Source organism: Aricia agestis, chromosome 7 (genome assembly GCF_905147365.1).
Source record: "Aricia agestis chromosome 7, ilAriAges1.1, whole genome shotgun sequence".
NCBI lineage: Eukaryota > Metazoa > Arthropoda > Insecta > Lepidoptera > Lycaenidae > Aricia > Aricia agestis.
Window position 1 is genome coordinate 5,085,682 of NC_056412.1, and position 26,183 is coordinate 5,111,864.

The window sequence follows — 26,183 nt, forward strand, 5'->3', positions numbered from 1 at the left end:
ATATTACTTATAATATTATACGATAAACTTATTTCCTTGTGGGTAAAGCACGGGTAAATCTAAATTATTGCTGTTCTTAAGTCTTAACGAGCAATCATACTGACTTAGTTGTCTAATTGATTTTACGACAAAATAAATGAATTCTCTATGTCATAGGCGATTTGTAGTTATCATATTATCACTGTTTTCTAATTTGATTGATATTGGCACTCTGATTAAATTGTTTTGATAAAAAATTGATAAAAGCTTTGCTTTGCGGTAGGCGATTTGATCGCCACTTCAATGTCAACTTATTAATGGTAAGTTGTGTAATTGTGTTATTATCTTTTTTAATTTGCATTTTATATACCTACTTAATACATAATTTAATTAATTAAAAAAAAAAAATAATATATATATATATATATTTGTTTCAGATGGTGCAAATCAGAAGCACGCTCATACTTCTAACGGTAGTTTTACTATCCTACTTTGGCAAGTGTGGTATGTTCTTATTTTCTGCTGATTATTATTATTATTAATTCACGATTAGATAATATTACCAACGGAAAGGTATTATTAATAAAGGTACAAGCGTAGAACTTCATGTTTTTTTTATAAAATAACGAGGTCGAGCAAACGGGTCACCTAATGGAAAGCAACGTTACCGTCGCCCATGGACACTCGCAACATCAGAAGAGCTGCAGGTGCGTTGCCGGCCTTTTAAGAGACAATACGCTCTCTTCTTTAAGGTTTGTAGGTCGTATAGGTCCGGAAATACTGCTGGTGACAGTTCGTACAGAGTTTTACAGTGCGCGGCAGAAAGTTACGCGAAAAACGCACGGTGGAAGACTGCCACTCATCAAGGTGATGAGGAATGAGGATGGTATATTTTTCGCGTGGGGCGATGGCGAAAAGTTGCAGGAGGAGTTTCATGATTCTGAACAATTCCTCAGAGCACTCCCCGTGATACAACAGATAGAGGATGCAGAGTGAAGCTAGATCTCGGCGTAATTCCAAGGGGTCCTAGCTGTTTGAAACACTATGGCAGTCAACAATTCGAGCATCTCTTCGTTGGATACGATCCAGAGGGCAGTTAGTATTTGGCGCCCCTGCCCAGAGATGAGAACAATATTCCTTATGAGGCCGAACCTGCGCCTTGTAAAGTTGTAGGCGTTGGTCCGGACTGAAATACTGTATTGCTGTGTTAAGAACACCAAGCTTCTTCGAGGCTACTTGCCCTACCCTCTAGATGATATCGGAACTGGACTTCGCTTGATATGTTTACTCCAAGTATGTCAATGCTAGGGGAGATTGTTAAAGAGGTGTCCTCAAACGAGGATAATATACGACCATTAGTGACTTTTTAGTGGCGAACGCGCAGACTTGTATCTTGGCGGGGTTGAATTGGACTAAGTTACGTCTACCCCATTCAGAGACTTTCTCCAATGAATTCTCTATTTTAGACATCAATGAAATTTAGCCGAGAAATATGGGGGGAGCCAGTATATACAGCATCACCTGTACTTTCATCCGCATAGCAATGAATGCCGTTGGTCTGTAACATTATGCCATTGATATGCAGTATGAATAGGGTAGGCGATAGCACACAGCCCTGAGGGACACCAGCATCAACAAACTGAGTTTCCGAGCAACTACAACCTTTATGCTTCTGTCTGCTAAGAAACGTGTGACCCACTTGCATAATTTCTCGGGCAGCCCGTATGATGGAAGCTTTGATAGCAGCGCTTTATGCCAAACCCGATCAAAGGCCTTCACAATGTCCAAACCAACAGCCAATGCCTCTCCTTTCGACTCAATCGCCTGAGCCCAACAATGAGTTAGGTACGCCAAGAGATCACCAGCCGAGTGACTCTTACGGAGCCCGTACTGTTTGTCACTTAGTAATCCCTGGCCGTCCAAGTATCGAAGAAGCTGGCTATTGATAATGGATTTCATTATTTTCGAGAAGAGAGAGGTTATAGCGATTGGTAATTGGAAGGATTTGAGCGATCACCTTTTTGGGAATCGGGTGCACCAAGGCTTCAAGTCCGGTGCCCGTTCAACAGTTTTATAGTTATTATTATTATTATAGTAAAATCAGGGTAGGACAATTACTATAATTATTATAGTGCTTACTGCTACGCACTGCTTACGAAATTTCATTAATCAGAAGAAAAAAAAACTGTCTTCTCAAGGTAAATAATAATTACATAGTTCACGTCCCATGCATGTGACTCTGCTCTCAACTGAAACTCAACCATATAAACATTTTTTTACGTTTTACGTCTTCACACACTTAGATAATGCGCCCAAGTGTAACAAAACATAGTGATAACTGATAATACTTTATGGTATGTATGAGTCCCCTGTGTAGAGTTCACTCTGAAAGTAGCAGTGCTGAAGTAACTTTTTTAAAATATTCTATGGGAAAATTCATGACTCTGAGACTATGGGCAGAGTCTCAGAGTCATGAATTTTCCCAGACAAATTATTTTTTTTGGACATCTATATTGAAATGGAAGTTTAATTTCAGATCAGCCTTGCAATGCACGGGACCTTGGTATAGAGGGGCGGTCCATAGTTTGCGTGTGCAATGCCCAGTACTGCGACACTGTTAGCCGGGAGGCGCCCGCCTCGGGCACGTTCGTCGCCTACACCACCAGCAAGGTATCGTTATATTTACCACTTCGCAGCAGGCCCTTTATCCCAAGACGTTAATAATTATGTATGAACAAATGAAACCTAACTCCTAAGCTAAGTAAGTATGTCTTGTAGTGAGAGAAACGACCACAAAATGACAAAACTCCCAACAATAAGATCTAATAACGACAACCTCTACATTTAGTACATTATAATGAAAGTATGTACTATGTAGTATAAAGTCTCTTAAATTTTTAAACCTTACATAACTCTTTTTTAGTCGGGAAAACGTTTCGAGAAAAGTTACGGCAGCATACAGACAGGGCTGCCCTTCGTGAAGGAAACCCAGAGTAAGGCACAAGAGAAGGTCACTCCGTACATTCTGGACAATATCTGTAAGTACCTGCTTAGAGATGGGGGAATTTTAAGTTACTTACTGTTAATGTTAAACCTACCTAAATTGCAATAATTACTAAGGGCCTGTTTCACCACTTCCTGATAAAGTGCCGAATAGGCTATTCACAACTTTTTTGACAGATTATCCATACTTCATCTGTCAAGTTAAGTGGTGGATAGACTATTCGGCACTTATCAGAAGTGGTGAGTGGCGACACAGGCCCTTAGTCTTCTAATTCGACACCATTATAATATCTAAGATCATATAGGTACGTAGATATTATGCACTTAAACCTACAAAGATTGCAAAGATTGAAATATGTTGGTATAGTAATATAGTAAAACAATACGCCAGTCGTGTCGGTCATCCGTCCCATTGGGTAATATGAGAGTACCTAATAGGAATAGGAGTGATCTTGTGTACTACGCACACACTTGGGCACTAAGTATTAAAATTACTCCTGCGTCACCGAAATCGTTGTGGAAGTTAGTATTATTATTTTGAAATCGGTTCAGGTCGGTTTGGGCGTGAAGAGGTGACAGACAGACTGACACTTTCACATATTTTATTATATTAGGTAGTATGGATAAACGTAGAACAAAGTAGTTGGCGCCTATTTCTAATTATTAACTAAATCTATACATACACCGTTATGAGTGTTATCTATGTCGATAGAGCCCTTAATGAATAATGACCGGTTTACACGTTACATTATGTACCTAGTCAACTTTTAAAAAGCTTAATTTGATGTGCCGGCCCAAATGTGTCAAGTGACAAGCCCTGCCTGCCAAGTGCCAACTCAACAGAAAATTTTCAAAAGACGAAATTCTTATTATCTAGTTTATATACTTAGTACTTAACTAAATTTTAACTTGCTAGTAAATTTTGTGTTTACATGCAATTAATAACTTGAAGTTAGGTTGAAATATAGTTAACTACTTATCAACTTAATACGTGTAAACCAGCCATAAGTGATAAGAGAGTCCACTTTGTAGGGGGAATCTGGACAGAAGCAACGTTAGCCCTGAGTGCCGGTACCAGGTACCAGACCATCGAGGGTTTCGGTGGCTCCGTCACCGATGCCGCTGCAATCAACTGGCGAAAACTTTCTGATGCTGCACAATCTCACTTTATCAGGTAAGCAATGTGGAAGAAATTTGTACATTTTCTCCGGGTACAAAGTAACTACAACTTACCAGAGAAGTTGATTCTTAGGCAGATGTGGGACCTAGTTACGTAGTTTGGTCGTGTTACGTCAAATCCAGCCGACAGATCACAATTAACTTTTATTATTATATTCGTAGCAATTGACTATGATCCGACCAAATGACGTTGGTCTGTCAAATGCCTAGGAATCAATTTCCTCGATGGTACAAACCATATTTCAATGTACTATCAGATAAGTTGATTCCTAGGCCGCAGATGGGGGACCCACGTAGTTTGGTCGTCTAACGTGAAACCCAGACACAATTAATAACAATGGATTAACATGATCCATCCAAATGACATTGATCTGTCAGAATCAATTTCTTCGATGGTACCTATGCATATGTAGGTACTAACTGGTACTTACTTTTTTTTTTAATAAAAGAGAAAGCAAGTTTTTTCTACGAACAAATAGCAACAACCTAGACTGGCAAGAGCGGGCACTTTAATTACAGGCAATATACAAGGTGTAACAAAACTAATTAGTGATAATAATTATCAAGATTTTATTTATCACGAATTACTACAAGGTGTAACAAAACTAAGTGATTGATATTTGTTTGTAGAAATTTTTTTACTTGTGTATGGCCTATGGGGTATGGGTCTCCTATGCTGTAACCACACATGCCGCCGGCTTCGGTGGCAAGGCAGGCTGAAAGCCTGCGGCAAAGCCGGCGGTATAAGCCGGCGGCATGTGCGGATGCGCCACTATAGAGAGTTCGCTATGAAAGTAGCAGCGCTGAGAGAGTACTTTTTTTCACCTTTGTATGGAAAAATTCATGACGCGGGGGCGCTTACCTACACAAACATAAAAACACATACTACTCCACTAACACATACACCCCTCCCGCCTCGTCTCGATTCCGATGCGCGTGCGGCGCAGCGCCCGCGCCGGAGCGCACCGGAGGGCGCGGCGCCGTGTGCCATAGCATTCATTTTTATATGTAGGAAACCGGAGCGGCACCGGTCAGGCGCCGCACCGCATCGTGTGGTCGTCAGTCAATACACATACACACTCACAAGTATTATCACTTTGTTTTGTTACACCTTGTCTAACAGGTAGCTGTTTAGGCCTCTGCAATAAGTATAAAGATTGACATTTCTATTCCAATACACAGATCATACTTCAGCAGCGAGGGTCTAGAGTACAACATGATTCGTGTGCCGATAGGTGGCGCTGACTTCTCCACTCACCCCTACACTTACAACGAGCACCCCTGGCATGATGCTGCTCTCAGCAACTACACCTTGGCTGATGAAGACTACTTCTATAAGGTGCATTCAGAACCTAGTACCCTACTAAAGATTCCGCCATGATAATATTGTTATGCACGGTCCACGGATGCAATGTGTTAGTCATTGCATAAATAAAGTTCCCTTTTAATTCTACTTATGGTTTATTATAACACTTGCATTATAATCCGACGACTTACGACTTAGTAAAAAGGTCTAAAGAAAAAGAAAGCTTTGCGACCTCATTTATACTAAGCTATGTAATAATGGTTTTACTTCAAACATCATGGATACATATTTTAATCTACAATAATTGTTTTAGCTGCCCATGATAAAACAAAGCCAGTTGGTCTCAACGGACGAGATCAAGATTATAGTTGCAAAACTTCTGAAAAATTCCGAATAATTCCGGAATACTTCTGGGAAAGTTTCTTTAAATTTGAATTATTCAAAATGAATTTAATAAAAAAAAATATTAATTTTTATTTATGCTAAAAAATCGTATTTTGCATCAATCATCGATCGCCGCCGCGCATAGAGCGTCGCCCGCCGGCCGCTATCACCGCTTCGCACGCGCCGACTGCCACGTGGCCACGGCGAAATATTCGACGGAAACATTCGATTCGACTCGCTCGCCCGTACGAGCGGGCGACGGCGGCGCGGAAGGGAGATGCTCCCCGGAGAAGTTTTCCCTCACCCCGCGGAAAGATTCGTACCCCGCATTCGAATGTTTCCGTCGAATATTTCGCCGGAATAATTCAATGGAAATATACGTGTTTGTTTGTGGTTTGTGGTGGTTAAGTGAATTATTTGTTCAGTGGCACATTACGTACTTAAGTAAAATATAAATTGTTTATCTATACCTACTTCTAGGTTTAATATTATAAATGCGAAAGTGCGTCTGTTTGCCTGTCTATCTGTTACCTCTTCACGCTCGAACCGCTGAACCGATTTGGCTGAAAATTGACATGGAAATACTTTGAGTTCCGTGAAAGGACATAGGATAGTTTTTATCCCGGAAAAATGTACGGTTCCGGCGCGATAAACGAATTTTGGCGCAACGGAGTTGCGGGCGTCATCTAGTTTTATCATAAATTAGTAATGGCCAATGGGATTGATTAATCTATACTTACCTACTTATTACTTACTTATATCCATACTATCCATACTAATATATCCTATTGTAAGTAAATCAGAATAAAAACCATAAAAAATAAACGAACTTATATGATTAGGTATTATCAAAAAAAAGTAACAAGCCGTTACCAGCCGCTATTTATCGCTAGTAATGATAATAAGCCAAAAAAGCCGTTTCTCGCCGCTTGGCTAATAATGTTAGTAACCGGCATCACATATTCTTAGATACACAACTAAAGATAAATAGTTTACAACTTCCAAGCGCAATTTTCCTCGTTATTTTTGACAGTTGAAATATTCCCAAAGTTTCGGAATATTTCGGAATACTTCCGAAGTATTCGACGGGAATAATTCGGAATCTTTCCCGCCAGCATCTATAATCAAGATCACGGCCAGCACGTGGTCTCCACCTGTGTGGATGAAGACTAACGAGAGAATCACCGGCTTCGCGCAGCTCAGGCCCGAATATTACCAGGCGTACGCGGACTACCACTTGAAGTAAGATTTTCAGGATTTTCCAGGCTAAAAAATTTATGTTATTTTATCTCAAGTCACAACTCTTTAAATGTCTCGGAGAGAAAGTAGAAATCCGTAAACATCCTTTGCTACCTTTTCACTCATATAAGTACTAATTCTTTTTGAATGCGATCTGCGACCGAACTTGCGCGGCATGGCGTAATTAAACACCTTCCAGAATAAGATAGGTACTGTTTTTATCGGCTAATGACTAATGAGTCTGCTGTTAGCTGTATTAGATATTATTTTTATTTCCTAATACGAAGTATACTCAAAGATAAAGATGACTATGATATCTGCAGATTCATCGAAGAATACTCCAAAGCTGAGGTTCCCATTTGGGCCATCACCACCACAAACGAGCCCATCAACGGTGTTGTGCCCTTCGTCGACTTCAATTCTCTGGGATGGTTTCCATCAGATTTGGTAAGTGATGCTTAACCATTTGATTATATACTACACTAGATAGAGCGTCGCCTAAAAATACGCTCACAAAAACAGGCCAGCTCTTCTATGCTTGTGTGCGTGACCGCTTTGTTTTACACTCGCGTTATGTCATTCAATATGTCTATGTGTGTGTGCAAAATGTTGCCACCTATTAACATACCTCCCGATAAATAGGATAAATCGATCGGGATTGATTCGTGTGTACGACTATGTGTAGCACTGGACGGGCGAATCGCGGCGTAGTGTCCAACAGTTGGGCACAATTTTTTTCGACAGAATCGCGCGACTTAGGTTCTATCTAGTGTAGTATATAATCAAAGGCTTAACCAATGATATGCTACTTATACAGTAGTATTAGTATTAGTATGTTACGTCCATACTATTTTCCGGGTTAAATCTCTTCCGAACAATTTTCAAATTCAAAATTGCAAACATTGACAAATTTGACAGATAAGTGAAACAAAAGATACGAAAAACCATTTACATAAAAGAGACAGTTCTATTTTTATACGTCGAATCGTATCGCTGTCTCTTTCTTCGCCTGAGCTATGACGAAAATTCGTTTTTTTCCAGATTGTCAAAAAAATAATTGAAAATGTAAATAATCGAGGTACTTATTGCAATCAAGACATGTGGTAAGAGATTACATGTGTTTTGTTTACTTTCGAGTCATAATTGGTACATTTTCGAAACAGGCACGACGTCATTTTCAATTTATTTAGGTAAAACAAGACGTGGCACGTTCGTGACTGCGCTCGATGCAGACTAATTAACAGACTGCCCAATTTTGCTTTGAGTTTTTCATCATTGTGCTTAACTTAAAAGTTTTATTACATACAATATAAATCAATAATGATAAATTAGACCTTTATTAAAATACCTGACCGCTATGACGTATCAACCTAATGCCAGACGCTCTAGTACTTTTTAAGCTCACTGCTACTGACTACTGTGACAAACCATTTGGGCTCAAGGCGACAAACTCTGTCACTAACTGTGTCTGGAACTTTAGATTCAGCAAGGAACATATTGTGTAACATTGTGAGCTTGTGTTTCCAGGGCCGTTGGATAGCCAATAACTTGGGACCCACCATTAGAAACTCTCGCTTCAACAACACTCTCATCTTGGCTGTCGATGACCAAAGATATTTGTTACACATCTATCTCAATGGTGTAAGTATCTACGCAAGAATAACTTTAAAATTTTATCAGCGCTATAATTTAATCACTTAGCGGTTAGCCTCCTTGTAAGTTGTACACTTTAACATAAAGTAACCTATGGATTACGCAAAACAACAAAACGTCGAAAGACTGTAACGCGCCTCTTTATTGCAAATCTCGATTTTATATAGGGTAAGTAATAAAATATATGCTTCATGCAGAAGCTATATAAATAATACATGTATTATGTTATTTTAATTTCCAGATGCAACGCGGCGACCCTAAATCGATTGATTACATAGACGGTATCGCCATCCACTACTACGGCAACTTTGCCCCTGCCTCGCTGCTCACGAACATCCAAAATAGCTACCCTGACAAAATCCTGCTGTCCACGGAAGCTTGTGAAGGCAAGTAGCCTGTCGGCGGTGCAATTATTCGCGCGTCGACTACGTACAATGAGATAGTCATGGGCGTACCCAGGTTCTGGGCCAGGGGGGGCAAATTACCCATGTTCTGGTGCCAGGGGGGGAGGGCAAATCACCCAGGTTCTGGGCCAGGGGGGGGGGGGGGGGCAAATCAGATTTTTCATAAGCTAGGTGTTTATAAAAAAAATTAATAAGTTTTAGTTGTAAAAATATTGTATTGCAAACAAATGGCAAAAATTCGTTTTCTAATTTTAATTTTTATAGTACTAGATAATATACTTAGTACGGACGTCAACATGCTCCAGGGGGGTTTCCCCCCCTCGGTACGCCCATGGAGATAGTATTTAGTCGAACCGACGATAATAAGAGTCAGAGAGCTAACCGATTATATTCAAAGAGATCCGATGGAGCCCACAATTTCAAACTTTAATTCACTTTAAAATGATTAATGTTCTTAGGCAATCCGTTATAATTATTTGATTAAACATTGTAAAATTTTATTGCATTCGTTACAGGCCCCATGCCATGGGATGTAATGAGGGTCAAAGTGGGGTCCTGGGAGCGTGCCCAGAGGTATACGAGGAGCATTATGCAGGTAAACAGTTTTATACTTTCGTGTAGACGTTTTAAGACGACAACATTCATCAGAAGTTAACTTATTTTACTGTTTTTTTAAGGATTTAAACAACTTCGTCGTCGGTTGGATCGACTGGAACCTGTGTCTGGACGAAAATGGCGGACCGAATTGGGCAGACAACTTTGTTGACGCTCCTATTCTTGTGTACGGAGACAAGGACGAGTTTATCAAGCAACCCATGTTCTACGCTATGGGACATTTCTCCAAATTTATACCTAGGGGATCGAGAAGGATCCAAGTGAACCAAAGAAGCTTGTTCTCTATTGACAATGTCGCTTTTATTACGCCTGCAGGAAATATTGTTATGGTTCTGCATAATAGGTATGTAACATATTATTATATTTTCAAACACGAGTAAAATATAAATGTAGAAGAGCCGTGGTTCATCATGAATGGACAACACAATGGTTGGGTTCCACTCAGTAGTTAGAGGTCAGAGGGAGTATTACGACGATACTTGACAAGACATACGAGATCCTCGGCCGAGAGGCGAGATAGCTCTCGTCGAGAGCATGCCACTCGTGCACACACTCGTTCTAACATTTGAACTAATGACTCACGAGACTATGGACGTGGAAATTGCTGCTTGACAAAATTGACGAGAACGAACGCGCCGTACACACTCCTGTCGGCCTGTCTCGAGGTTTCTCGACGAGTGCGTACAGCCGCGCCATTATAATAAATTTACATTATGTTTTATTTCCAGAAACTCCTATGACATGACAGTGAGGATTGCAACAGTGCTGATTCGATACATTGACGTAACTGTTGAAGCAGAGTCTATCATGACGGTTGAGATTAATGATGCATGGGTATCTACAAATACTGTGAATTAAACATTTGCTGCGAGAAGCTTATTTATTAAAGTTATTTATTTTACTGATACTTATTTTATTATTTCAACTTGCCCCTTTTTTCAACTAAATAACATAACAATCAACCTACAATAAAAGAATAGATCAACTTTTGCAAATAAAGAAACTAAGAACATCAGGTTTGAAATTTTCCTTCAAAATGTAAAAATGCATCTGAAATATAACTTACTTATTAAAAACCTACTTACAGCCAGTCTTATGCTAAGTACTCACATATGGTTTTGCTCGATAGTTTTACTCCGAATTGAAGAAAATGACATATTTAATTCCATCAAGCCAGCTCGAAGCGAGCCTTCGAGCTGTCAATTTTGTGGTCCACACGGTGGTTATTGCTCGATTTGGAATAAAACTATCGAGCAGAACCGTATGTGAGTACCTACTTTTATATTATAAAGATTATTGCATAATATTCAGTTATTTTTAAAATTCTGATAGAGAACTTATTTTATGTAGTGGCCATACACGACATACAACTCTGCTTCTGATAAGTCCCTGTGGCACTGGCCCGTATGTTCTAGAATCCGCAGAATTGCCAGAATTGTCACCCTCCAACCATACATGACCCCTGGGGACAACCTGACTCCACCCAGGGAAGTGACCTTTCACCTTGTCTCCAGGAAGACCTTTGATTCTCTTGCAAATGTTTTGATGAGGGTTTGATGGATTTTTGGCGATAATTATGTCACCACGATGCAGCCGCTGCAGCCGTGGCGTTATATGTTCCGTAATTAAAATGTTGTTTGTTTCTAAAGTTGGTTCCATTGATGGTCCTGAGCACTGAGGAATGACATAGAAATTTAACGAGGATTAAAATAAGAAAAAATTAAATTAGATTAAAGCTTTGATCAGAATGCTAAAACATTTTTACTTTTGAATTATTTCGTTCGTAAAGATACAATAATTACTCACCATTACAAAATCCCCTATGTATTCAAAAGTACAATGAGTAACACATGCATACTGTAATACAAATCCAGCCACCTTTAACGGTTTAACCAATAAATTAGTAAAGTTCATTTTGCTGCATTGACTTTATTAGAATTTGAGAGGAATGATCTTGCATAACAACATATTTTTTAGACGTTTAAACTTTGTAATATCTGCAAAACTGACTTAAGTTGTACACTGTTTTGGTTTCCTTACGTCTCTTATAATGTTAGCCACTTTTTAATCGGCTCGACATTATTTTCTTGTAACTTAAAATACAGAATTTAAAATTTTATCTAAAATGTTCTGGCTTCTGCGACCTGCGTTTGTATCGTTTTTATGGGACGTTCACAGACTACTTAGGGATACTGGGACGTTCGTTTACTGGTCCAGTATTACAGTAGGATTTGTCGTCTTGGTCATAGCCAATCATAAAGTCAATCGTAAAATTGTACCAAATTGCAATACATTTGGATGACAGCTAGCCAGTAGCTAGTATACTTGTTCAATATAAGAACCTACCATTTACCAAAAAATTACAGCTCTAATGTCAGAAGAATGTCAATGTCATATGCCTGTGGTTTTTTACTCAAGACTTTGATCATCGTAAATGGCAAGTGGCAACGCAGCCTTACAGCATTAAACCAGCCTCGGCTGGTTTAATGCTCTAAGAACGCAGCTTATGTTAGCGTAAAATGTTAAATGACTAGTGATTGGACAATACCCCGTACCAGTCATTGGACCAAGGACAAAAACACATTGTATTTACTAGGTAAAAGCCGAGCTTTGTGAATTGTGAGGGCTCACGGCGACACACCTTGACTGACTGATGATTTAAACACTTTTTTTTTCTTTAATTTATCGGGAGCTGGAAACGAGTCCTTTGCTCCAAAAAAAAAAATACAATAATAATACAAAATACAACAGATTAAAATAAAAAAAAGGAATGTCTTTCTTCTATGTTGGTTCTCACCACAGGCTCTCACCAATGTTCACACTAATGTTAGAGAATAGTAAAAGTCTTGAATTATACATTGAGCGATATTTATTCGAGCAGAGTTTTACCTTACATGTCTCAAAGTTAATTACAGAATAAATAAATCAATGCAATATGGCTGGCTTTTATACCATTTTACACAAAAGAAACGAACTTCCGTTGACAATTCAAATATAGCAAAATCATAAAGAAATACATTAAAATTAAGAATGGCTAAGAATAAGTTAAGTACATAATTCTAAATATTAATTAATGTACTTCTCATATTTTAGATAATATGAGAAGAGGAAGTTATAACGGAAGTAAATAATCCTCCCGCCCATTTATAACTAACTAATTGTCAAAATCAAGTACCTTACTTATTAATATTAAAAATATAATAATCACTTATTAAAATTATATATAGTGACTAACATAATATACTGATTTAAATAAATAAATATAATATCATGTAGCTTGTCCATTGACATCCGCTAACACTAAGCACTATTTACAAAAAAAAACAAAACACTACGGTACCTATATACAATTTAAACTTTTTCTATCGTTGAGCATATATAACGGTATAAACATTTGAAGAAATTGTAATTAGACAGTAAATCTTCTGGGCGGCGGGGTGCACTTATATCTTCATCTGATTTAAACACATTTACTCAGTGTTGCCAACTTTTTTTTTACTAACCCACCAAATTCAGCAGCGTAACTAATGGTTTACGCTGCTGAATTTGGTCCACCGTCTCACAGTCCTTTACACTGCGAAATGTTGGAAATCGTTTCACAGACAGCGAAGGAAATCGTTTCACAGAGAGGCCATTTAAGTTTTAGCGGTTTCTGGACCACCAGAAACCGCCAAAACCTAAATGGCCTCTCAAACCACGAGAATTCAACTAAATAACGTAAAGACAACAACAACCTATCTGAATATAATTTGAAAATAATACAACAACAACATTATTATTAATAAGAAATATTTATTTTTGTTACTACAAAAAGGAAAACTTTAGTTACCTATGTGCCTATGTATAAGTAGGTACTTAACTAAAGAGTAAAGATGAACGTCTTTAGAGGAATCATTGTCATTTACTTGTTCAGTTTGTGAAGAATAAATTTCTTTAATTCTAATTTTTGTAATACGGTATTTGGTATTATGTTGTTATTACAGCATTTGCCTTGGCGTGCTAACCTTGCACGAAAGAAAGGCGATCAAACTTCATCCGGTTTCTCTGTTAAGTCTTGACAACATTCATCATGCTAAATAATCGCTCTATATCAGCGTTAGAATGCGGCAAAACGAATAAAGATAATAATAATATACTTAATTAAGTTTCCAGTCTACGTCTAAACCACCAGATCTAGTGGAAATTCCACTAAGTTGGCAACACTGCTGATTTACTACATATAAATAAAATTACTACCTATGTTAAAGCACAAATCAATAGGCGTGCGGCGTGCTGCGTGATAGTTTTTCCGTAAAGTGTTTAGTGTACCACAAATCACAATGTATAGGTTGTGGGATGATATTATATCATAATTCATATCCAATACCCATACCTAGGTCCCGCTTCGCTCGCCCTGATTAAGATTGCTTTAAAAACTGCCTGTTTTAAAAGTAATAGAACGCCTGATTTCAAAGAAAATCAGGTAGTTTCTAAAGCAACCCTAATAAATATAGTTTTTTGTGCTCTGAGTGTCCAATGACTATTACTGTCCAATCTCTAGTCATGTTCAGCCTTACAGGATAAAAAAAACTGGTTGTCATTTCTTCGTATGTGACGTGACGGACGTGACAGTTGACACCACAGAGTACTTTATTAAACACAGAGTACCTAGATTCTACCTGGATTCTAGTATTACTATAGGTACCTAAATATTTATAGAATATTAGATGTACATTTAAAATTAAAATAAACAACAGAATTTTATAAATTTTATTTATTACAAGAACATTATTTTATTTCAAAACATTTTAAAGCAACACAACACTTCTACAAAGTACAAAGAGTCCTATCTCAGTTCTTGCACAGGAGCAATCTCACAGCACTTACAATTTACAAACACACAAACAGGAGGAACGGAGGCTCTACTCAACGGACATATGCACAGAAACAAACAAATTTCTCCGTAATTCGTAAGCCACAAGAAAAAAGCGTAGACGCACATCTATGACAGATAGCACCATACTCTTTTTCTTCTTTTTAATAATGGCTCCTTGGTGAGTTGCCACTTGCCAATATCAGACTGAGTGGCAAAGACTCTGTGTTGAAGAAGGTCTAATGCTTAAACAAGTGTACGGTGTACTACTTTTATAAAATGAGTCTGTTGAGAGAACCTAAAACAACACAAACATTTAGGGTTAGTAACTACTAACTAATTACAATTTTATTTTATTAGTATCAATAAATGTACATAACACTTTAATAAATGACGTATTTACAAAACATAACACAGATTTAAAATTGATAGGACGGGGAATGGTTGCGGGGAGAAGATCATATAGGGAACAATGGTTATTAGGACAAGAGAAAAATATATGATCGTGATGTACCTTCATCTAGCCCACACTCACAAAGGGAACTATCCCTTACCCTAATTTTTGCAAGAAAGATAGGCGAGCAACAATGTCCGAGCCTAACTCGACAAATTGTAGAGCACACTGTTTTACAGTATATTATAAGAGTATCCCTAAGTAGTCTGTGATTATAAGTTTATGGTTTTACATGCTTCTTTAGCACCACACTCGAAAGCAAAAAGTTTGATTGACTTTGACATCTTTGTTGGGATATTTTTTATCGCTGTTACCAGAATATTTTTTATAGCTGTGCTACAAAAATACAACAATACATACCTTTTATTGAAAATATATTATTTTAAAATACTATTTTCATAAAAGATTCTCAAATTTTATATATTTACATATGTATTTTAGTTACAAATAACTAGTGATATATCAGATTTTATCATAAATCTAGTACAATTTATGATAAAATCTGATGCGAAAGCTTTACAAGCGCCATCTCTTATTTTGCGACGGAGTTATTAACTAATATTATCCTACCAAATTAAAAAGTAAGCATTTCATACAATAATTGGGTACTTGGCTGGTCTTCTTTATTTTGGAGGTTTAAAATTCTTATGTTACCGTGTCAAACATTCTAAGATTGTACACCCTGGTCAGTGTTGCCAACTTAGTGGAATTTCCACTAGATCTGGTGGTTTAGACCTACCTTTCGGCGGGAAAAATTTGGTTTTAGTGGCTAGTGGATTTCTTAGTGGATTCGATTATTTAAGTTAGTGGTAGCTTCGACGTTAAACCACTAGTTTTTTTATTATGTTTCTAACCCTTGAAGACGCACACTGGAAACTTAATTATATTATTATCATTATTATCTTTATTCGTTTTGCCGCATTCTATCGCTGATATAGGGCGATTATTTAGCACGATGAATGTTGTCAAGACTTAACAGAGAAACCGGATGAAGTTTGATCGCCTTTCTTTCGTGCAAGGTTAGCACGCGAAGGCAAATGCTGTAATAACAACATAATACCAAAAACCGTATTACAAAAATTAGAACTTAAGAAATTTATTCTTCACAAACTGAACAAGTAAATGACAGTGATTCCTCTGAAGACGTTCATCTTTACTCTTTAGTTAAGTACCTACTTATACATAGGTACATAGGTAACTAAAGTTTTCCTTTTTGTAGTAACAAAAATAATTATTTCATAATAATAATAACGTTGTTGTTGTATTATTTTCAAATTATATTCAGATAGGTTGTTGTTGTCTTTACTTTATTTAGTGGAATTCTGGTGGTTTGAGAGGCCATTTAGGTTTTAGCGGTTTCTGGTGGTTTACGCTGCTGAATTTGGTGGGTTAGTAAAAAAAAGTTGGCAACACTGACCCAGGTTGACACACTTGACAGTTGACAGCAGACAGACGACAGTTTATTGCAGGCGGTCGTAGAAGTTGTGAATCGCTAACGAATTTGTGTGAAAATTTAATTTTATGTAATATTTAACTACTATTAAAACTGAACTATTTGTGTCCAAATGAAAATAAAATTCATTGTGTAATGATCAAGACCGACAGATCCATATGAAAACTTACATTATCGACACTTTCACGTAAAACACTTCCATCATTGTTTCACTATAAAATTCAAAGAATTGGGAGTACGTCTTTATAAAAGGATTGGCTTGTGATTGGCTTTTGTATTAATTTTATTATATTTTTGAGAAATCGTTTTTTTATTTGTCTTGCAAATAATGCATTGGCACGCCAATGTTTCGTTGTAATAGTAGATTCGTTTATCTACTGTGCTGAATAAAGTATGGATTAAATTTATTGATTCTGTGTGCAGTAAATAATAACAATAGGTAAGTAAATTCATACTTCAAGTTTCATATTTTATTGCTGATATTGGCTAGGTACTTAAAACGTCATTATATATATGCAATTCTTGTATATATATAATTGGAATCTCGGAATTGGCTCCAACGATTTTCATGAAATTTAGTATACAGGGGGTTTCGGGGGCGATAAATCGATCTAGTTAGGAATCATTTTTAGAAAATGTCATTTTATTCGTGTTTTATCGAATACCAAGCAAAGCTCGGTCAACTAGCTAGTAACTATTAGTCATGAAAAACTCATTGATATCTTACAATTTGCTAATCAAATTTATTTTATTAATTTGCTCATGTAAACAATTTACAAAAAAGGTATTAACTTTTTATACTTATGAGTACCTAGCTAGTATCCTACATTCCAGATGTGAAACAGTCAAACCCAGATTTTATCTCCCCTTAACACATCAATCCCCAAGCGGCACCCAGCAGTCTCATAGCAATTGAAAATCTATTGTGTCTATGATTCCCACAATCGAGGTATTAAAGAGTCATTTTGAAGTACAAAGATGATGCATTTTGTTCCATCTCTTGTATGTTTTGGCATATTTTTAACCCATTGATCGTGGAAAAACGAGACACAATAGAATTTCTATTGTGTCTCGGTCACCAGTGACCGTATAGGGCTTGAATTAACCTGTGTTATTTTTTAAATAATGTTATCTACCTGTTTATTTTTCACAGACAACATGGGGAAGTGTATGGGCAAGAAATGTCGACTTCTGTCTATGTTGTGTCTGACGGGAGGCTTCTTCTTTGTGGAGTTGATAGTCGGTTATGTGACCAACTCCATGGCCCTGGTTGCGGATTCATTCCACATGTTGAGCGATGTGGCAGCCCTTGTTATAGCTTTCTTATCAGTAAAAGTAAGTTATTTATTGTAAATAGAAGAAAAATGAGGGATATAATATGTAAAATTGAGCCAGAACTTGGTCTGCATATATATACATATAAGTAGTATAAAATCCTTATCTTCAATGTGCTTAATGTATATGACTACATACATTATATTAACAAACCAACAATAAGACTTTTCTATAATATGTTGTTGTGTGTATATTATGCTGAAGTTTAATGTATGTTAACCCTAATATTTGTTACTGTACCTAAATAAATAAATACAAGGGTAGACTATCATAAATATGGTTTGTCAACAGATGTCACCAAAGAAGTGGTCTAAGAATACATTTGGTTGGGCCCGAGCTGAGGTTTTGGGCGCTCTGGTCAATGCTGTGTTCCTGGTGGCGCTATGCTTCAGCATAACTATTGAGGCTGTACAGAGGTTTATAAAAAAGGAGGAGATTCATAATGCACAACTCCTTGTGGCCGTTGGTACCCTGGGATTAATATTGAACATAATTGGACTATTCCTCTTTCATGGTAAGTGTACATTTGTGTGTAAAAAGCGCTATTTATGTCATTAAAAATAGTTTAAGCTTACAGTACCTACATTTAAATGTATAATATTTTGTTTATTAATAAATATAAAAGAATGGATGGTATAAAATAATGGTACTGTAAAATGTACAGGTCAATGCTCACTATTTTATCGGCTTTGCACCACTTGGAAAACTAGGTTGAAATCAGTTGTCTTGCATCATCCATCAGCGGTCGCAAAATATGACTTGCCCTCTTAAAATTTAGGTCTTGTTCTACCTCTGATGTAATATTTAATCAGTTTTTTGCCCTACTTTATAATAATTAGGTAAATTGAGATGATGAAAAATTGGGGCAGTTAATTTGAAAACTTAATTATTTCAATTATTAAAAAATAATTAACAAATAAGATTACCAGTCTCAATTCAATTACTTAAGTATTAACAAATTGGTTAAATATAAAATGTTGTTAAAGTATCAATTAAATATTTTTATGAAACTAATTGCCCTTAGTTTATTACCGTTTTTTTACCTTTGATCTACTAAATGAATATTATACTACATATAATATATCAACTAGTCCCCGGCATAGTTGAGATGTTTCATATAAGTATATAATGTTTTTCGGGCCAATAGGAGGACCTATTATTTTTCCTGGGCAAAAAAAAAAAAACAGTACAGCACTTTGCATCATGATTTTTAGTTTATTTGTTAGAATTTAGATAATCTATTTTTAACATAGCAAACCTTGTTGAATAAATGTAAGATGATGAATAATCTAAAGAAAATGATAAATTTGGCAATTTACACAATGTACTTGTAAGTTTAAATTTGTAATTTACATTTGAGTCAATATAAATGGAAACAGAGAAGGTATTATATTTTAGGCTTCAAGTTAATCAAGATTATCTGATATGTTGCCACTTAATTAGCGATTATGAAATAAGTTTTTGTTTGAAATAGATGGTAATCTTAATAGTGTGATAAGTGATAAGATATGCTGTTTATGATTTGTGGCCGCTATTTATTAGGCAATTGTAAATATTTAAATGCTACAAATTATTATTTATCTGTTAGGGGCTTTAAACACTTTCAGTCTGTAGCACAACTTGTGCTGCACTGCACAAGGAATATACATTTTGTAGTTATACTGTTGCCCTCGACTTCGTCCGCATTAAGGCCCAGTAGTCCCTAAAATAAGCAGGTCGATGTCTGTCAGTACGAATATCGACGTTAAGGACATTAAAATAACATTCATATCAGCGCGCCTTGTACAGTGGCTGTTACGCGCTCGCCGCGTGCCTTGATAATAGAAAATCGGTGTAAAAGCCTTTTGTTTTTAGTATTACACAAATCAAATATATCAAATCGTTTACGTTAGGTTACGACACATATACTAAATTTTTTGTTTTTTTCTAGAAAGTGTGTAATTTAGCCATAAAATGATTTAATTATGAAAAACAGCGTTATAATAGTCATCTTTGAGATTTTTTTTCTATCGAGCAGAATTTTTCAAATTGTGTACTGATATAAGTACCTTTGCGTATAGGAAATTTTCTCAATTTTAAAACGGTACTTATTTTATACTTAAATAATGAAATTTCTTTTACTAAAACCGTGTTTTTAAAAAAACCCATTTTACGTAGTTGCAACAACCACAGCGCCTTAACATAGTTTTTGTGGCTCCTTATACGGAGGGTAAAAACGAGACCCTATTAAATGACTTCGCTGTTTGTCTGTCTCCAGGCTGTATCTCAAGAACTTCGCTAGCTAAATAGTTGAAATTTTTACAAATGACGTATTTCTGTTGCGTCTGTAATCCGCTATATCAACAAATACTAAAAACAAAAAATAAAACAAAATTAATTGAACCAATTTAAGGGGGGCTCTCATACAACAAACGCTACCTTGGCCTTTTTGTGGTTCCGTACCCAAAAGGTAAAAATGGGACTACTAATGTCTGTCCGTCTGTCTGTCTCCAGGTTGTATCTCAAGAATCGCTACAGGTACCTAGGCTTCTGAAATTTTCACTGTTAGTGTATATAATATATCTGTTGTCGCTATAACAACAAGTACTAAAAATAAAATAAAATAAATATTTAAGGGGGGCTCCCATACAACAAACGTAATTTTTTGCAATTTTTTGCTCTATATTAATAATGGCAACAGGTAGGCACTTGAAATGTTCACAAAATAAAATTAAAGTAAACTAAATAATTAAGGGGCTCCCATACAAAAAACACATTTTTTTTGTCTTTAATGGTGGGTACTGACCCCTTCGTGCGCGAGTCCAAGTCGCACTTGGCCGATTATTTGCTCGACATAAATATTGGCAACAGGAAGGAACTTGATTATCTTTTTATATAATATCCCATTACATAGTCTCAGCCCGATCGTTTTAAAATTGACAAAGTTTCATACAAATTTTCATCTCCGTTTTTACCCCCTTAGGGGTGGATTTTTTTAAATTCTTTCTCAGAAGATGCCTACGTCATAGTACCTTTATGCATGCAAAGTCTCAGACTGAATTAGCAGCACAAGAAATAAACTTTCATGTTTCTAAGTTAAGAAATGCCGGACTTTCATTTAAACTTTCAACCGCCCCCTGGGGGGTAGAATTTCCAGGAACGCTTAAACACGTATCCATTCATTTTTAATCAGTAGCCCAAAAATAAAATTTCGTGTTTCTAACTCAAGAAATGACGGACTTGCATTCAAACTTTCAACCCCAATTTCACCCCCTTGGGGTAGAATTAAAAAAAAAACGCTTAAATATATTTTGTATCAATTCAGTTTTAATCAGTAGCCCAAAAATAAGTTTTCATGTTTGTAACTTAAGAAATAACGGACTTTCATTCAAACTTTCAACCCCTATTATAGGAATTAGGGGGTGACCCCTTTGAGGTAAAATTTCCAAAATTCCTTCCTTAGTGGGTGTCTACTTAATAAAACAACCCTACTCACTAAATTTCGTGGCTGTAACTTTAACAGTTTTTGCTCAGTGATGATGAATCGGCTAGTCAGGACATGTTATTTTATAATTAGTAGAGTCTTGTGGGTCAAGCGTGCGCATTTAAACTTTGATGCTTTAAAAAACTTAAATATTATTAGTCCCAATAAACAAAACTGTGTTAATTTGTAAGCCTGTTTATTTGTGACCAACTTAAACACAACAATTGTGTTTTTCAGTAGCTTATATTTTAAGAAACTTTAGAAAACAATAACCCTTCCATTTGCGCACTTTTACCCCAGTATCGGGGTATGTGTATTGTGTACGCAGCACTTTGGGTAAGTGTACGCAACAACAAAATATATATTATATTTTAGAACACGTTACTTAAAGTAATCAACAAAATCGTCTTAAATCAAAATATTATGAGAACAATTCACTTAGAAATATTTTGTTACTTCGTCACGCATGTAGGTACTTAATACAAAAAATAAAGTCGTGTGCGGAGCTGGTGGACTGTTTTTGCCACCAGACTCCACAAAAGCTTCATTCAATCCAATCTTCAGTCGGTGGTTCAGAATACTGTTCGCCACATAAGGGACAAGGCTTCTGCGCACACTTAACCCAAAGCATAGGAACAGGGTTATACGAATATCGTTAATTCCTGCATCATCATAATATCCTAAACACCGGCAAATAACAAACTTGATATTATGTTGCACTCGTAAGCAAAAAGCTTATTTAGGAAATAAAAATACATGACTTCAAAAGATTACGCATTAAAAATTACAAAATATCGTAAATATTTGAGCAAAAATCTTCATTTATCTGTTAATCCAAAATGGCGCGCGCGCAGCCGTTGGGACACGAGCGCTTCGTAGTGGCGTCCTGTGGGTTATTGAAGAAGGGGGTTGCCGTTCCTTAGCGTCGTATATTTTTCGAGATATTTACAATGCGCACACTTACACGCTGCGCACACTTGACCCACATGACCATATTATAGAGAGATTACTAATTTCGTTTTTGAAGTACAGACAGTACCACAAGAACACCCTATAAATATCATACAAATAAAATACTTCATATTAGAGAGAAATATTTACCACTGATTACTAAATAGTTTGGTATCTCTACTTTAACAAAAATAACACTAGTCTGTTATTTGCACACGGTGATGTTTGACAGACGGTGAACCACTTTCCACCTTATAGGAATAAGATTAAGGTTCAAAAGGACACTGAAATGTTCACCACTGAACCTATTTCAATATATATATTCTTACGTGAGCCAAAAACTTTGTATCCCTTTCGACGAAAAATGGGGAAACGTAGGTGAATGAAATTTTGCACAGTAATTATAGTTTATATGGTGAAGGAGTGCATCGAGCTAATATTATTTTGAAATTATGCTTTTATCTTACATTTTTTTAACAAATAAAACATTACACACACTACAACACACACACTAGGAAAAATGACAGATTTTTGAGTGACAAGCCTATACATCGAATTATACTCTTTTATGGTTGAAGTCTGTTGACAACAAGGTGACAAATTGAAAATGGATTATGGTTTTTTTATTGAATATTAGACACTATTAGGCAATGCTTACACGGCCAGTCTGAAATCAGCTGGGTCCCAGATACATAATATTTTTTACAAAATATAGGTAGTAGTCCTAATGTCGTTGAGGTCGTTAAGGTCGAATTTCGACCATTGGGCGATCTCTAGTACATTTAAATAGGTATGATCAACGCAGATCTGCTCATTTCTTGCCTATCTCTTATTACATCTGTGCCCTTCATTCACGAAACGATACCGAAAACGGCAGATAAACAGATAAACTTCAATGAATATAATATAATCACTGTCTTTTATTTCTACCGAAAAAAATGATGAAGTGTTAAGTTATGACCATTTTGATGAGGTTCATCGTCTCTATAAAATTCATTGAACGAAAAGCGAGAGCAAAATAATACAACATAGTACCTATAACTTACGCAGTTGTCTGGTATAGTAAAAGGCCAATATCATTCAAAATAGATTATTATCCAATTTTAAAAGATTTTATTTGACACTCGTTTAAAAGACAAAAAAAGACTGTCATAAGTCACGAGTGTTAATATTTGATGACGTTACACTCACATAAGTTCACCTCAGATTTATTCGTATGTTCTCGCAAGTCTAAGTTGACTCACGTTATCAACGTTATAATAATATTGAAAACGGTAAAGTCCTCGTCAACACTAGGGTGACCAGATGTCAGGAATTTTCCTGACATGTCAAGAATTTTAGACATAAGATTCAAAGATTCAAAGACTTTATTAGCATCCAAGTATAGTATAAATATACAAATAGTACTTGACAAATATTTTGTTGTAATTTGTTAACTACTTACATAAGTAACATAATATGATGTATTATTCGTTTCTTAATTTCATATAAGTAATATAAACAATTACAATAGTACATGAATGAAAGTATTTTTATGAACATTATTCTTTAGACCTTAATCTTCTTTAGAAAAGAATTCTTCTAGCGAGTAGAAACATTTTTCAGTTAGGTAGCTTTTTAATTTTCTCGTAAATGATAATAGTTTTGTTTCATTTTTAATTGCATCTGGGAGGTGATTAAATATTTTGACTGACATGTAGTATGGGCTTTCGTTCAGCATTTTAATTCTGGAGTATTGTAAATGTAGTCTTTTTTTGTGTCGTGTGTTAATGTCATGTGTATCTTTAACTTTAGTAAAGTAATCGAAATTTTTGAAAACAAAAAAGCTAATATCTAGTATGTAAATTGATGTAAGTGTAAGTAATTTGTATTTAATGAAATATGGCCTGCAGCTGTCTCTATTTTTTATTTGCGCTATTATTCTTACGCATTTTTTTGTAAGATAAAGAGTTCGTGGCTGTTTACGCTGTTCCCCCACAGTATGATCCCGTATCGCAGCCAGGAGTATGCATAAGCATAGTATGCTGTGAGGGAGGTTTGTGTGTATGTGCTGCATTTAAGATGAAAAAGTGCGTATGTGAATTTTGATAATTTTGATTTGATGGTTTGAATATGTGTTTTCCAATTTAAATGAGTGTCTATGTTAATGCCGAGCAGATTTAATGTGTCTACTGTATCTTAATTAGTGATCTCAAACGTATTTATTTTTATTGCTGGTTTTTTATATGATCTGAATTGAATAGTTTTTGTTTTTTTAAAGTTAATTTCCAAATTGTGATCTCGAAGCCAATCTGTTACATCTTTTAATATTTTTTGCAATACGTCATCTGTTGAGTTTGTATTTTCATATTTTATTAGGATAGATATATCGTCTGCGAATAATACTGGAAGAGCTATTTGGCTATTTAAGATTTTAGGTAAATCGTTTATGTAGAGCAAAAATAGAACACAACCTATCACACTTCCCTGGGGAATACATATCATCTCCAGTTCCTCTTATCTTATTTTAGTGATTTCTCGTGTTTCTTGATCGTTGTGTTCTATCTGTACAATTTGTTTTCTATTTGCTAGAAAGGATTTGAACCATGAGTATGCTGGTCCACGTATACCGGAGCCTGACAGCTTTTCAAGAAGTATATCATATATCACCTTGTCATAAGCCTTTGTCATGTCCAGCAGAATACCTAATACGTACTTTTGGTCATTTATGTATTGGAGAGCCGTTTGGATATATTTATAGACTGCGAGCGTCGTGGATCTCGCCTGCCTAAAGCCGTTTTGACTATCGTCCAGAATATTATTCCTTTCCAGAAAGTTGTATAGTCTGATACACATGGCCTTTTCAAATATTTTGGAGAATGTCGGTAGTAAAGCTATGGGTCTGTAGTTACTAGGAGTTTGCTTGTCACCTTTCTTGTGAATTGGGGTTATTAGGGATATTTTTAAGGAATCTGGAAATTTTGCCTCTAGGAAACTTTGGTAGGTACTAGGGGTACGGAAAGGTTTATTGCGCAATGTTTTAGTAGGATTGGTGGAATGTCGTCGATACCGCAGCTGTGTTTGTTTTTAATAGAACGGATAAGATTTATAATTTCTTTGCGGTTTACGGGACTTAGATACATGGAGCATAGGGGAGAGTTAACGACGGGACGGCCCTTTGCAGATGTTTTTTTATTTGGGTCGGTACCAACTGTTGCAAAATACTTATTGAAGGTGTTTGTTATTTCTTTAGGGCATTTTATAGTTTTGTCATCAAGTTTTAATGAGATGTTTTCATGTGTATTGTATTTTGTTCTGCCGGATTTTTGGTTTATGATGCGCCACATAGTTTTGGTTTTGTTGTCAGATTTTTCCATTTGATTTTTATAGCTCAATTTTTTCGATATTTTTTTTACGCTTTAGCGTTTTGCAGTATTTTTTATAGAATTTATGTATGACATCGCTATTTGTTTGATTTAGTATTGTTCGTAATATTCTTTTGTGTTTGCATGAGTTTTTCAACCCTGTAGTCAACCAAGATTTTTTTTTATTTAGAATTGTTTTTAAAATCGAGCTAAAGTTGTTGTAATTTACATTTACATCAGCTTTTTCATTAATTATATTATGCCATTCAATTTCTTTTAGTGCGTTATTAAATGAGTTCATTTTTTCTATTGTAAATATTCTTTTCTTTATATACCACGGCCTGTTATTTTTTTAATGTAAATTATTGTTGTCTATTGTAATATTTAACGCTTTGTGATCTGATAACCCATAATCCTCAACTTGACATTGTAGAAGAGGCTTGTAGTTTGTAAATAAGAGATCTATACATGTAGAACTATTACTAGTTACCCTTGTTGGTTCTTTTATTAATTGTTCAAGATTATATGAGCGCATTGTATGTAGGAGTCCTTCTGTTTGTTTATTAGTA

At 35.9% G+C, this 26,183-nt stretch overlaps 3 protein-coding genes across 6 annotated transcripts in view; 2 read left to right on the forward strand and 1 right to left on the reverse strand.

Moving 5' to 3' along the window:
* Positions 1–416: 416 nt before the first annotated feature.
* Positions 417–10,669, forward strand: LOC121729028 (lysosomal acid glucosylceramidase-like). The gene is made up of 13 exons (XM_042117411.1): positions 417–483; positions 2,516–2,649; positions 2,903–3,017; positions 4,015–4,156; positions 5,344–5,500; positions 5,781–5,828; positions 6,981–7,093; positions 7,414–7,537; positions 8,618–8,731; positions 8,985–9,129; positions 9,663–9,742; positions 9,825–10,105; positions 10,491–10,669. Exons 1-13 carry the CDS (start codon positions 417–419, stop codon positions 10,618–10,620), a joined length of 1,650 nt encoding a protein of 549 aa, XP_041973345.1. The 3' UTR covers positions 10,621–10,669.
* A 371-nt stretch (positions 10,670–11,040) lies between these two features.
* Positions 11,041–11,930, reverse strand: LOC121729015 (mitochondrial inner membrane protease subunit 1). Its single transcript, XM_042117398.1, has 2 exons — positions 11,569–11,930; positions 11,041–11,436 (listed from the first exon to the last, which is right to left on the reverse strand). Exons 1-2 carry the CDS (start codon positions 11,674–11,676, stop codon positions 11,080–11,082), a joined length of 465 nt encoding a protein of 154 aa, XP_041973332.1. The 5' UTR covers positions 11,677–11,930; the 3' UTR covers positions 11,041–11,079.
* Positions 11,931–16,527: 4,597 nt separating this feature from the next.
* Positions 16,528–26,183, forward strand: part of LOC121729010 (zinc transporter 1) — a 52,281-nt gene continuing 42,625 nt past the window's right edge. For 3 of the 4 annotated variants that reach the window (XM_042117382.1, XM_042117386.1, XM_042117384.1), the window contains exons 1-3: positions 16,528–16,960; positions 17,675–17,856; positions 18,148–18,370. In XM_042117382.1, coding sequence (XP_041973316.1) covers positions 17,680–17,856; positions 18,148–18,370 — 400 coding nt within the window. In that variant the 5' untranslated portion in view covers positions 16,528–16,960; positions 17,675–17,679. The remainder of the gene's footprint in view (positions 16,961–17,674; positions 17,857–18,147; positions 18,371–26,183) is intronic. The other variant, XM_042117383.1, reaches the window with a different exon arrangement.

What these genes read in the sequence shown, in the direction of transcription:
- LOC121729015 (XM_042117398.1), bottom strand. Translation starts at nt 11,676, where the DNA reads ATGAACTTTACTAATTTATTGGTTAAACCGTTAAAGGTGGCTGGATTT. An exon ending in ACATAGGGGATTTTGTAATG is followed by an intron (nt 11,437 to 11,568) that starts GTGAGTAATTAT and finishes GTCATTCCTCAG; the next exon opens with TGCTCAGGACCATCAATGGA.
- LOC121729028 (XM_042117411.1), top strand. Translation starts at nt 417, where the DNA reads ATGGTGCAAATCAGAAGCACGCTCATACTTCTAACGGTAGTTTTACTA. An exon ending in GCACAATCTCACTTTATCAG is followed by an intron (nt 4,157 to 5,343) that starts GTAAGCAATGTG and finishes TCCAATACACAG; the next exon opens with ATCATACTTCAGCAGCGAGG. An exon ending in TCTCAACGGACGAGATCAAG is followed by an intron (nt 5,829 to 6,980) that starts ATTATAGTTGCA and finishes TCTATAATCAAG; the next exon opens with ATCACGGCCAGCACGTGGTC.